General features: G+C 43.4%; 1 protein-coding gene across 1 annotated transcript in view; it reads left to right on the forward strand.

Moving 5' to 3' along the window:
• Positions 1 to 14,356, forward strand: part of LOC126235444 (uncharacterized) — a 449,334-nt gene that overhangs the window by 76,467 nt on the left and 358,511 nt on the right. The window contains exon 4 of the mRNA XM_049944167.1: positions 1,538 to 1,767. Coding sequence (XP_049800124.1) covers positions 1,538 to 1,767 — 230 coding nt within the window. The remainder of the gene's footprint in view (positions 1 to 1,537; positions 1,768 to 14,356) is intronic.

Genomic DNA, 14,356 nt, shown 5'->3' on the forward strand with positions numbered 1-14,356 from the left:
AATATACAGCAACATCGAATTACTGCCGGAATGGCTAGTAATGTGCTAGGGTGTGCATTAATAAAACCGACAAACAGCAGGGACGGTTTCCTGAAGGGCAATGGAGGAAGAAAGGTCCTACGAAGATATGTCCGGAAACGCATCGCTGCCACGGCAGATGGCGCTGACAAATGAAGGTTCCGTTGAGCAAGTGCCGTGTCTGTAGCCCACAGATGACTACTACGGAGACTGATGGTGCCAGTTCTGGTAATGTTTGCTTCGTCGGTAAAGAGGACCGATAACAGTAATCCCATAATTCTTGTGGTCTGGTGCAAAAATCATCGACAAAATCGTTCCCATAGAGGGATATCCGTTGCTGATAATCCTTGCACTCGTTACGTGTGACAGGGATACGAGTAGCAGAGGTTGTCATCCAGGATGCACATAATCGTACTTTGGTTCACAACATGTTGACTTGCCACTTTCCTGGAGCTTGTACTAGGGTTCATCTCAATATCCTATAGAACCCAGTCCACCAAATATGGTATATGCACAGTCTGCCACCTCCCTGCACGTTCGTTTGCCTGAATGGAGCTATTATCACAAAAACACCCAAAATGGCTGTAAATGTTGTGGTTGTGGTTGATATCTGTGAGGGTACTTGTTTCGTTATAGCTGTGCTGCCTCTCGACCGTTCCTTGCAGCACCATCGCGACTTATTCCCGACATAAATGCCGAACAATTCTGCTTCTTACATTACGCTGCGTCATTCACGCAGCCTGAAACACACAAGGAATACACGGCACTTGGGCAGAAGAACTTTCGTTCGTCAGTGCCATCTACCGCGGCAAAGATCCATTTTCGGACACATGTTCATGGAACATTTCTTCCTACATTTCCAACCAGGAATCCGTCCCTGAAATTTGCCGGTTTTATAATGTAACGGGTATAAGAGCAGATATTTTTATATGTTGCAGCTTAATAAGTACTGTCTTCCCACAAACATGTCACGAAGGAACACTGCATCGTAATTTGGAATAACACAGGCACTGCAATATCGTATTACTACCTGATGTTTTCTGCATGGTCATAACTGCACCACTAAGTGAACTACGCCTAGACCAATTGTTTTGTGTCCACACTTTAGCACCTGACCTTGTGCTCAGGGAAAAATAAGCATTGATGGCTTACTCTCTCCAATACTTGAGGCACTAAACAAACTAAAAACATACGACTTGTAATGGCTATAATTATTAGTCTGCAAATGGCGTAAATACTGATGTAATGTTGTTCAGTACTCAGTCCTCAGTCACCATTATAAATATCTGCAATTAGTGTGTATGTATGTGTGTGTGTGTGTGTGTGTGTGTGTGTGTGTGTGTGTATGAAAGAGAGAGAAATTAAAACACTCACTCTTATTACCTGAAAATGTTAGAAATTTCAAACCGTGTAGAATTAGAATGACCATGCGTATTATTTCAAATCGAACTGTACGCTGGCCTTCGCACTTCCCGATGGTGCACTATTTCATAATGTTGTCATCTATATTTTTTCACAGATACTCCTACATCAGGGGATTCAACTCCACGGTGTACCACAGGCGCAAGTGCGGGACTGCCAAGGGCCCGTACGTGCCAGCACTGTATCGCGTTAGGCGCGAAGTAATCTCTTGTTTCGAGTGTCTGCTGTGGAGCGAGGTCAGAGCCTTGCAGCCAGTATTCCTGGGATACTGTTGGCAGGAGGTGAATGGAGGATATGTAAATGCTAAGTATCCAAGGACCTTAGCAGGTATGTGTGCCTTCTGATACTACTTACTGTCTAAAACAGCTCACTATAAACACAAGATATTCTTATACTGCAACTTTTGTGTTCCCTCTGTTGGAAACGATTGTAGAGTTTATGGAGTAATATTGGTTTCAAGGATTGTACTCATTTTCACACCGAGTGCAGATTATTGCGCAGGTATTATTACGGCTGACGTTAAGCGCAGGTTATGGTCTCTAGCATACGAATGATTTAATGAAGTTCGTGAACTGGCTGTGGTTTGATAATGAATTTATTTAAGACAACGAAGTTGCAAGATTCGTAATCAAAAAACTTGACTGACCTGCGTGATAGCACAATTAACATAGAAAAATTACTTGCTATTCTCGCTCCCAAGCAACCACAATACTTTGAACAGACCTCCACTAGAGAAACATCAGCCGGCCGGATTGGACGAGCGGTTCTAGGCGCTACAGTCTGGAACCACGCGACCGCTACGGTCGCAGGTTCGAATCCTGCCTCGGGCATGGATGTGTGTGATGTCCTTAGGTTAGTTAGGTTTAAGTAGTTCTAAGTTCTAGGGGACTGATGACCTCAGCAGTTAAGTCCCATAGTGCTCAGAGCCATTTGAACCATTTTTAGAGAAACATCTTTGAAGTAAACAACAATGGCATTTCTTAATAAGAAAACACTAAAATACACTTGAATAATGATGTTTATAGGCATTTTTACACATAATCTGATAAAGTAAAGTTTCTTAAAAGTAATTTCACCTTATTTATTCCTATCTAGCCGTTCCCACTTTTCTTGTCCAAATACATGAATATTCAGTATAATAACCAAGCTCCAATTTTGTCCAACTTTTTAATATGGAGATTATGACATCAGAGATGGAGATTAGCTTTTTAAAACAGGCGCCGAGACTTAGCTTGCACCAACGATATAGCTCTTCCCCTACATGTCTGTGCTGTACCAACTTCCAAGCCAAAGACATACTTCGGAATAAATTTTTATATCAAGCTAACTAATACTGGCGACAGGAAGGGTACCTGGCCACCCTGTCACACTAACATTGCCACGTCCATAGTAACAAGGCCGACCCCGCGTTGAAGTGGGACAATTGCCCAGAGAAAATGATGATGATCATATACATGCTGAGAAACCACCCTTCATACAGATTATTCCAGAAGGAATGACAAATATTTCTGGGGGGAGGTGGCGAAGTATAAAATGTCCAAACTAGCTCAGTGGTGAAATAGGTCCTAGTTCAGACTTGTTTGACCACACAAGGAACGTCTGCGCCACCTAACCATGTGTCATATAGTGCTGTTCCATTGGATGATGTGGAGCAGGTTTATTACTTAAAAAACTTACCATATTAAATTCCACAGATGCAATTTAAGTTCAGATTCCTTGAAAATGAGCCATACATTTTGAAAACGTAATCATCTGTATACATTAATAACAGGTTGCCCAAACAAAACGTTTTATATTCCGTCCAGTAAACAGCGGCTGACTCTTTTATGTTCCGTTTGGCCCCCTGGTCTGTATACGACATGCTACAGGCCACAGCGTCGCCGCACGAGAGGGTGCACCAGTTAAGTACTGTTTGGATGCCCACAGTATGCTCATCTGCAAAGAAAACCGTACTAATATCATGCCACGCAATCGGCAGTCATAAACACCGGTTGACTACCGTGACGGCACTCGCCTAATATGTACGTATATCAAAATGGCCACAGTTTCAAAGCACTATAAATAATCCCCCAAAATCTTAACAACAACTGTCATAATAACAACGAGTACCAACACTGGTCACAGTGCCATGTAAGCCAGCAGATAACTTACAGTCTTAATATTACACTATTCTACAGGGCTATTACAAATGATTGAAGCGATTTCATAAATTCACTGTAGCTCCATTCATTGACATATGGTCACGGCACACTACAGATACGTAGAAAAACTCATAAAGTTTTGTTCGGCTGAAGCCGCACTTCAGGTTTCTGCCGCCAGAGCGCTCGAGAGCGCAGTGAGACAAAATGGGAACAGGAGCCGAGAAAGCGTATGTCGTGCTTGAAATGCACTCACATCAGTCAGTCATAACAGTGCAACGACACTTCAGGACGAAGTTCAACAAAGATCCACCAACTGCAAACTCCATTCGGCGATGGTATGCGCAGTTTAAAGCTTCTGGATGCCTCTGTAAGGGGAAATCAACGGGTCGGCCTGCAGTGAGCGAAGAAACGAGAAACGGTTGAACGCGTGCGGGCAAGTTTCACGCGTAGCCCGCGGAAGTCGACGAATAAAGCAAGCAGGGAGCTAAACGTACCACAGTCGACGGTTTGGAAAATCTTACGGAAAAGGCTAAAGCAGAAGCCTTACCGTTTACAATTGCTACAAGCCCTGACACCCGATGACAAAGTCAAACGCTTTGAATTTTCGGCGCGGTGGAGATCATGCTCAGCAATTCATATCATGGCCTCCACGCTCTCCCGACTTAACCCCATGCGATATCTTTCTGTGGGGTTATGTGAAAGCTTCAGTGTTTAAACCTCCTCTACCAAGAAACGTGCCAGAACTGCGAGCTCGCATCAACGATGCTTTCCAACTCATTGATGGGGACATGCTGCGCCGAGTGTGGGAGGAACTTGATTATCGGCTTGATGTCTGCCGAATCACTAAAGGGGCACATATCGAACATTTGTGAATGCCTAAAAAAACTTTTTGAGTTTTTGTATGTGTGTGCAAAGCATTGTGAAAATATCTCAAATAATAAAGTTATTGTAGAGCTGTGAAATCGCTTCAATCATTTGTAATAAACCTGTAAAAGTCTTAACGATATTTAGAATTAGAGCAGCATGACCCCTTGGACATAGTAGTGCTTGTAACAGTCTTCTCAGTGCATCCATTGAGACTGGTCAGGCTCTTTTTCTCCGGTACTTCGGCAGTTATTTACAATATTTATTTTGCAACTTATAGCTTGAGTCAGCCCAAACAAACGCTGCTCACCACATCCTTCATGCGATGCCCAGCGTCGATGGAAAGCATGGGTTTGTTTCCCGTTGTAAACAAAATGAGTGGAGTTTACATGCCCATAGGACAGAGTGTTCCCAAATTAGTCTAGTTTGATTTTTGTTTTATTGGTATTTATGAAACTAACAGTAAAACACCGGGAGTAACGGGTACTCCATCACCAAAAGCGCCGCCCTGGCTCGCGCTCACTGTTACCGCTATACACCAGGGCGTTGCTGAATCGTTGTTGGAGTACTGAGTATTGTTGTTGGAGTACTGAGTATTCATCGTGTTTCACTGATCCTGTTAATACATAATTGAACAGTGAAAGAAACCGATGCATTCCGTCAACGCTGGGCGTAATATGAAAGACGTGATGTACAGTATTTCTTTTGGCTGACATCAGCTAGAAGTTGCAAGAAAGAATTTGGAAATATCTGCCGAAACAACAGAGAATATGCGCCTGACGACCAATAGGAAGGAAATCAATTTCATTCTTAAGGCAAACGGAAAAGTGCAAACGGTAACGTCAAACGAGCTCAGTGTAACTCGACACAACTGCAAGAGCCGTACAGTGTACAGAAGAGTGTACAAACAGTGTTCCCTCCCACCCCAAAGAGTGCAACACTCGCACGGCTCCAATCACAGCGATGATAACACCCTCTTATCGCAGCAACATAGCACAGTACATATTAATTCAAGCTGCATTAGTCAAGTACCGCTGCACATACCGTACGTAAACAGATGGTGGATTTTACTCTCCATGAAACAGAAAGAAAACGGAAGGTATACTCCACTGCTGTAACATCTATTTGACACAGTTAACGTGCCATGTTCACACACTGTCCAACTACATCATTCAATTGAGCAGACCCAGTCCTTCACGCAGTCCCACAAACATTTATCATCCGTAATCTCGGCATCGAGCACGAGCTGGGTTCAAATGGTTCAAATTGCTCTGAGCACTATGGGACTTAACTTCTGAGGTCATCAGTCCCCTAGAACTTAGAACCACTTAAATCTAACTAACCTAAGGACATCACACACATCCATGCCCGAGGCACGATTCGAACCTGCGACCGTAGCGGTCGCGCGGTACCAGACTGTAGTGCCTAGAACCGCTCGGCGACCCCGGCCGGCCACACGCTGGGCAGCTTTCCCTTCCAAATTACACGGTACCCTGATATTCCGACATTCCGATGGCTTACTTCATAATGCTGCCATCTGTATTTACTCTGACCTTTGCACTTTCCGACGATGCGTTTCATAATGCTACCATCTACACTCATGCACATAAATTAAGTATGTGGGGCCACACAACGCGGCACTACACAAAACTGGCGCTAACAGCGTAGGCACATAGGGAACACACACGACACAGATCTGTAAGTCCACGGTATTGGTAGTAAGTTGAGAAAAGCATCCCGAATCACATGTGCTACAAAACGCCACTGTTTCCTGCGCATGTACCCCGACCTCAATATGGAATATGATCATCACACGTACACAGGCTGCACAACAGGTCAGCATACTCTGAATCAGGTGGTCGAGCAGCTGCTTGGGTATAGCCTCCCATGCTTGCACCAGTGCCTGTCGGAGCTCTTGAAGTGTCCTAGGGATTTGAAGGCGTGCAGCGATACGTCGACCGAGAGCATCCCAGACGTGCTCGATGGGGTTTAGGTCTGGAGAACAGGCAGGCCACTCCATTCGCCTGATATCTTCTGTTTCAAGGTACTCCTCCACAATGGCAGCTCGGTGGGGCGTGTGTTATCATCCATCAGGAGGAAGATTGGACCCACTGCAGCCCTGAAAAGGCGCACATACTGCTGCAAAATGACGTCTCGATATACCTGACCAGTTACAGTTCCTGTGTCAAAGATATGCAAGGGTGTACGAGCACCAATCATAATCCCACCCCACACCATCAAACCACGACCTCCATACAGGTCCCTTTCAAGGACATTAAGGGGTTGGTATCTGGTTCCTGGTCCACGCCAGATGAAACACGGTGAGAATCGCTGTTCAGACTGTACCTGGACTCGTCCGTGAACATAACTGTTCCAATGACCAGGCTTTAAGGGCTCTCCTGTGACCAGGGGTCAGTGGAATGCACCTTACAGGTCTCCGAGCCAATAAACCATGTCTGTTCAGTCGTCTGTAGACTGTGTGTCTGGAGACAACTGTTCCAGTGGCTGCGGTGAGGTCCCGAGCAAAGCTACCTGCAGTACGCCGTCTCCGTCTGCGGACACTGATAGTGAGACATCGGTCTTCTTGTGGTGTTGCACACTGTAGAAGTCCCGTACTCTAGCGCCTGGACACGTTTCCTGCCTGCTGGAATCGTTGCCATAATCTTAAGATCACACTTTTTGGCACACGGAGGGCCTTAAAATGTCTCGTGAGGGGAGGGTATTTAAGACGGCCGCCCGCCCTCATGAGCTCAATTCGTCAGCGCACCTGACGATGGCGACATATCTGATCGCCGAAATATTGTGCCCGTTGGACACTATGGACCAGCAGTACACCCGTGGACTGTTCGAGCAAGAAATACGCTGGGAGAAACTGAAGAATAACAATTGCTTAACTGTCTCAGTTCCGTCTTGTCTCTGATACTAATACTTTAAGGCATGACGGCATTAGCAACATGTGTTATTCGTGTAAAACTCCGTCGGAAAAGATCGTAAAAGCCCAACAGTACCGACCGACCGCCGTGTCATCCTCAGACAACTGGCGTCACTGGATACGGATATTGAGGACAATGTGGTCAGCACATCGCTCTAACGGCCACTGTCAGTTTTCATGACCGAAGCCGGTACTTCTCAATCAAGTAGCTCCTCAGTTGGCATCACAAGGGCTGAGTGCACCTCACTTGCCAACAATACTCGGCAGACCGGTCACTCAATCAAGTGCTAGTCCAGCCCGATAGCTTCTGTGGTCTGACGGGAACCGGTGTTACCATGCGGCAAGGCCGTTGGATCTGTTATTCATATTGTAGGGATAAATTTTCATCATTGCTGTCCTGCAAATGTGCAGTTTGGCATAAGATACCAATTAACTGCGCCTCCACTGACATGGTTATCTTGTAGAAACCACGTCTTGATACTTCTTCCGCACTGAATTACTTCTATTTTTAGAAGAGTTCACCGGTCAGTTGTGATTTTGTAGCACGAAGAAAAGTCTATACGTTCGGTCTGCCGGATTAGTCTCACGTTATCTGACCGATGAATAGACTGCAGCACTATAGAAGAACTCCGCGCCGCGTTTTTTGATCGGTGGAGATGACTGACTTTTAAAAAGAAAGAGTTAGCTCTAAATAGTTAGCACTGAATACCTTTGAACTGACGAAAGTGATTGTACCTGTAAACGAAAGTGTTAAAATGTAATTATGAGCTGTTCGCAATATGAACACTGTGAAACTCACGTAAGTCCTTCAAAATTTTCCCGCGAGAAATGCCACTCAGTGCTGCGGAGATAATAACAAAATATAGTGAAGTCAATAGCGGCAATTTTCATTAATCAGGAAATGTGTTAAAATGCTCATGCTATTTTCCCCCAATAGACTACTGATTCCGGTAATATTCTCGATTTTATGAGTTTTCTTAATTATATATTCAAACCACTGAATCTTCCGAAATACACAGCAAGTATATACGAAAGCAAGGAGAAAATAGCTCGGACTGGCAAAGATACGGTTTGATATAAGTTGCACAATAATGTGTCAACTTCACTATAGCCGTCAAGTAGATCTGCGGAATTGCTTGCTTTTTAAAATGTCTTGTGTGATTCTTTCAAATTGAAAAACGGAAAGTACTTTGTTTTGGGCGACGCATTCTTAACGAACAGTCATCCAAGTTGGTCAAGGCGTATATGGGATGTGTTCAATAATTTAAACAATTCAGTGAACTAAAGACTTGAAACGTGGTCTCATTTCGTTTGAAGATGTATACATAGAGGACGCCCAAAGACTACGGCCATAGACGATTACTTTGAAAATGTGCATGTTGTGGTACTAGAAGGTGAGTAAAAATTTGTGAGGTAGCTGGCGTAACATAGATATCAGCCAAAAAATTGTGTTACGCTCTATCTCAGCGATTGGCTGCGAGAATCCTACATTCAAGACATCGCATTATTTGTTGAACTCAGACCAATCAGAAAGTGAAGAACGATTTCTGGCACTGCACTCAGTGCTTCAAAATTAATTTGACTGTTTTTGTACGTTGGCTTGGTAGTGTGCGTCAGCCGTGGGGGCACAAATTCACGGCAGCAACAAAACCGCAGTCACTACGATGGGCCGAAGCCGGAGGCCCAACACCAAATAGGAGAAGTCGATTTAATCTGCTGGGAAGCTTCTGGAAACTGTTTCCCTGGTTTAAATTCAGCTTCTTATTGTTAATTAACTTGCAACAAGTAAAATAGTATCTGTAATACATTACGCAAGTCATCAGCACTTGGTGAAGTATGGATTCTTAAAGTACGGATTGTTGAAGTATCAGCCCTATTAATCTTTTTCATAACCTGTGATTTCTAATTATTCCCACATCTAAAGGAACTTTTGGCTGTTAGTGTTTCGAGTTCAGTTAATGAATAGGATATGGCTGCCATAACCTAGTAGTTTAGAGCTTCCAGAACTATACTTCAGGGATAGAATTTACGAGGGGTACTCATGAAGACAGGGTTTTAATTATCACCTCTAGATAATGGAGATTCGCTTTTTGCAAGTACATCTACACCGTCCAGCTAAACAACGAAAACTCTGCGACAAAATGCTGTAACCTGCCACTAGAGGAGCCAAAACAAAGTGTATCAGCCCACTGCTGAGTTAATAAAAATCAACTGTGTCTTGAGTAGGCACAATTCTGGCGTGAAGTTGGGATGGCGATTATCGCGGATGCAACCGTTTTTCAGTTACACCACCTCATTTGTTTCCAGTTTAACCTGAGTGCTAAAACTGCTCAAAATAACCGGTTTCTGAGTTAACTGATTTTATTGCTATTACTCCCAGCGACGAACACGGACTTCGAACAGAGACTGAAAAATTCTAATCAAGGCGAAGGAGTAAGAGATCACCATCGATATGGGATTGAGGCAGTGGCAAAAGTCGGCCTGTGTGTCTAGCAAAGAAGTGTAGGAGACGGTCGCTGCGCGGCGAAAGGAAATGGTGACACGTTGATGATTTCCCTGCATCGATCCTTTTGGATGGTATCAATTTTTCGTCCTGAAGCGACCACAACGTTAAGGATTCAGTTGTTACCCCGCATTTACAGCACACCAATAAAATTATAGGTACATCAATAAAATTTACCCTATCTCCCAAGGAACATTGTGGAAGTTCTCTCCTTGTATGATGTTGCGAGTTTGTTGTGTGTCCTCTTTTTTTTTAATCTTTTAACGCAAATTGAGCGTTGCACTTCACGGCTACTGTACTTTGTGAAATACTTCCCAACTAGGGACAATACCATTCTGCAATGCAACTGATGTCTGAGGACAACGTCGAGAAGCTACCACATGGACCAGGTGGGGGTAAGTCTTGCACACTGCATACCATCTAACAGGCCACTCCACATGGCTACAGGTTCATTATTTTCTTTACAATGTTGCACCGATTCTTATGTCATGGGTTTGTTGCTGGTTTCTGACTGCAGGGATTGATATTAAAATAGTGCTCATTGCTTTCCCTAATTTATATAATAATCCAATATTTAATAAACAGAAATTTTACTAATAAACTTGTGTGCGTGTATTGTGTATTGAACCGGGGACCTAGAAACGACGTAGAGGCTTCGTCCCCGCTGTAGCCCTCAGTGGTACACAACCCCACAACAGGCCACAGTAGTCCACTCACCCCACCACCGCCCCACACCGAACCCAGGGTTATTGTGCGGTTCAGCCCAAGTTGAAATAATTTGCAAGGTTTCAACTTAAGAAAATAACCTCCACTACACAAGATTGTAGTCTTTTATATGAATGATAATATTTTAATTGAGTCTGGAATCAAAAGATGTTCACTACTCATACACATTTACCGTTAAACCTCGGTTTTTATCTCATAAACGTCATAAGTCAAGCTAGTTTCTCTCATGCTTTTATTAACATCGCTGGCAACAGATGGTTGAAATGGCTCTAAGCAATATGGGTCTTAACATCTGAGGTCATCAGTCGCCTAGAACTTAGAGCTACTTAAACCTAACTAACCAAAGGATATCACACACATCCATGCCCGAGGCAGGATTAAACCTGCGACCGTAGCGGTCGCGCGGTTCCAGACTGAAGCGCCTAGAACCGCTCGGTCCCAAAGGCCGGCTGCTGGCAACAGAGAAGTGATGGAACTGCGAAGACGTGTCTTCATGCTAAGTCTGCGTTTGGAGTCAGTCCTCTGATGCTGTCTCTGCCCTTGTGTTCGATCGTAAAAGATGGCGGTTGACAACAACGGTGAATTTCATTTTGCTGTATTGTGATTAATAAGGTACGGAATTCAAGTTTTGACCTACCACACTGTAAGTCCTAATTTGTAGGTGAAGCACTACATCACTGTGCACTATGCGTACATGTCCGCTTCCAGTAAATTTTTCCGGGACATGCACGTTTATTTAGTCTTTCGTCACAACAAAACACACTAATGACACACCAATGATCCTTACAATTTCGTTTGTAAGGCCCACTTGCTGCTACCGAGATCGTAACCGTTAACCGTTTGCATCTTTCGTTCTCCTATATGAGTGTATATTCCACCGTTCTGAATGTCATAGTTTATAGTCAAATGGGTTCAAATGGCTCTGAGCACTATGCCACTTAACTTCTGAGGTCATCAGTCGCCTAGAACTTATAACTAATTAAACCTAACTAGCCTAAGGACATCACACTCATCCATGCCCGAGGCAGGATTCGAACCTGCGACCGTAGAGGTCGCTCGGTTCCAGACTGTAGCTCCTAGAACCACACAGGCATTACAGCCGGCAGTTTATAGTCGCACAACTGATACTATGTTCTCGTCACTTTCGAAAATCTGTTTAACATCTGACTCGTTAGTGGAGTATGGGTGTGGTCTGGTACGATTATGAAGTTCACCATTTCCCTTGCAACGATCTCATGAATGTCATCTCATTGCAGTGGATCATCATCTCCCCTTAAAGTCAGCGATTTTCATGTCACTTTTACGGTAATTCCGTATGATCGAAGAACAACTAAGCACATACTGATATCTCTTTTTCCATAATTTCCACAGCTTCATCAGTTTTGATCAGACTTCTGACCTTCAATCGCACTTAAACTGAAAATTTTAAATACGATGGGTCTGGAGATACGGAATAGAGGGGGTCATGTAAAAGATTACTCAGTTATTAAGAGCCAACTCTTTGGAACAGAATGAAACAGTGTTACAGTTATTGCCCATTACTGTACGGTAATGTTTAAATAATCAATTACGAAAGTCACTTGAGTGCTGTGTGCACAAGTCAGTGAAACAAGAATGACTGAACGATGCTTTCCTTTGAGTTATGCAAGGCTGTACTGGAGTTGTACTGCAATTGTGAACGCAGTACCTGACAAAACGAGCCTGGAAGTCTCTTACCAACGCGTGACAGACTTGAAGCCGACAGTACTGTCCTGACGTGCGAAAAGTAAGATCTGGGTAAAGTGCCGGCGTTCGAAAACTTCTCACTGTCATCTCCTAAGTTCACAAACCTATTTGTACCTGGAAGTTGAAGTACTTGAAATGGTGCACTCTTACTCCAATACATGGTCTTAGTTTCAGAAAGTGTTTCTAGTCTTTAGAAGTGCAATTCAGCGCAATGAAAATTTAAATCACCAAAATGTATGTACTGGGCTCCTGTAGATCCAAGAATTCAGCTGGAGAAGAGAACTAATCTTTTTGTTAGCGTCTGTCCCATCTAGTATGGTCTCCACTGAGCGGCAAATTTATTTTATTTAAATTTGGGGGCAGATACCATTCCTGTCGACACAGTCGTCGGTTACACAAGGGAGGTAAATCGAGTGTGACACCTGTCTGAATTGTGTAAACCAGAGCCGACCAATATTTCGACTCGCAGATCATCTCCTGACACGAGTGCCATACCGATCTCAGCCTTGCCGCACGTTCACCCCACCGCCACGGGATGCTGCCTGAGGGGGAAAGAGTGGGAAACTGTGTACGTGCAGCTTTTAAATGGCAATTCAGTCGCCCAAATTACGACTTGGTTTTATATTCACATTTCTCAACAACATGTATCACAAACAAAACATATTTTCTGTATTATTTATTATTTTTGGTTCCAAGAAGACGTCATATAAATTTTATCTGGTTCAAATGGTGCAAATGGCTCTGAGCACTATGGGACTTAATATCTGAGGTCATCAGTCCCCTAGAACTTAGAACTACTTAAACCTAACTAACCTAAGGACATCACACACATCCATGCGCAAGGCAGGATTCGAACCTACGACTGAATAAAGCGCCTAGAACCGCTCGGCCACACCGGCCGGCTATCTGGTACAAGCTGTCAACTTTAGAACAGTCACATACAATTTAACGAATTTTTGCAACCAAGTTGCTCCGTAATCGTGACCTAATTAGTCTCATAATCGAAAGAGGTCGTTTGCACAACTATATCCATCGAAATATTATAGCACCTTTGCGACCTCATTACGGAGAAGTGGAAATTATGCCTGAGGAAATCAATGTATATGTCCTGGACAGTTTTAACATAAAATGATTTATCATTAAAATGGAAATTACCTTGCACGTCAATCACTTACATCTGCAGATGCACAGGAGCGCTTTCAACTGAAATGTCAAACGGTCTCGAAAACAGTTCGAAAACAACTGTAAATCTGGCAGTGTACCCAAAATGTTTACGAAAAGACGCTTATAATTCTTTCAAGGCCACAATGAATTCTTCAAGTTTCCTCTTTTCTTTGATGGTAGTGAACTTAAGTAACGGGACTTCATTTGTCAGAATGTGTCCCTTCAATAACGCGACCTTCTTTTTAAATGCATCCCCACCAAATCAGAAAGAAGTTGTCTCTCATCTTACAGTGTCTTACTGCGGAAAGTGTGCAGTCCATTCAGGACATTCTTATTTTCGTTCCTGAACTTCTTCCTCCTCCATAAATTCCGTAATAGCGAATTTTAAATCGGAACATCGATCCAGGCATGCCTCTTGACAAAGTTACCGTATTTTTCAGTAATACATAAAGTTTCGTTACCTTGGTTCAGTTGCATCGAAAAATGTTACGCTGACAGTGGAATAATGCATACAACTTCAGAAATTTTATTATACATACCACCAACTTCTTAATGTGCTCCATTCCAGCGAATTTAGCGCTGAACAACGAATCCCGTCTGTCGATCGTTGTAATTTTTTACTCTTTCCTTATCAAATACATCTTAAAAAAATTTCTGCATGGTGTTGTAATACCGTTTCGTAGCAAACGTGCAGTACCTGTCGCTTATGTGAATGTACAGTATGTATTGAGAATGATCATCCCTCTTTTCTGTAAATCCCATTCATTTTTGAAGACTTGTGACGATAGAGTGATTCTTTTTGCGTGAGCATTCACTATACCTGTGAAAACCCTGCATTCCACGAACCTATAGCGAAAAGTA

The sequence above is a fragment of the Schistocerca nitens genome, chromosome 2, assembly GCF_023898315.1.
Source record: "Schistocerca nitens isolate TAMUIC-IGC-003100 chromosome 2, iqSchNite1.1, whole genome shotgun sequence".
In the NCBI taxonomy this organism is placed as follows: Eukaryota; Metazoa; Arthropoda; class Insecta; order Orthoptera; family Acrididae; genus Schistocerca; species Schistocerca nitens.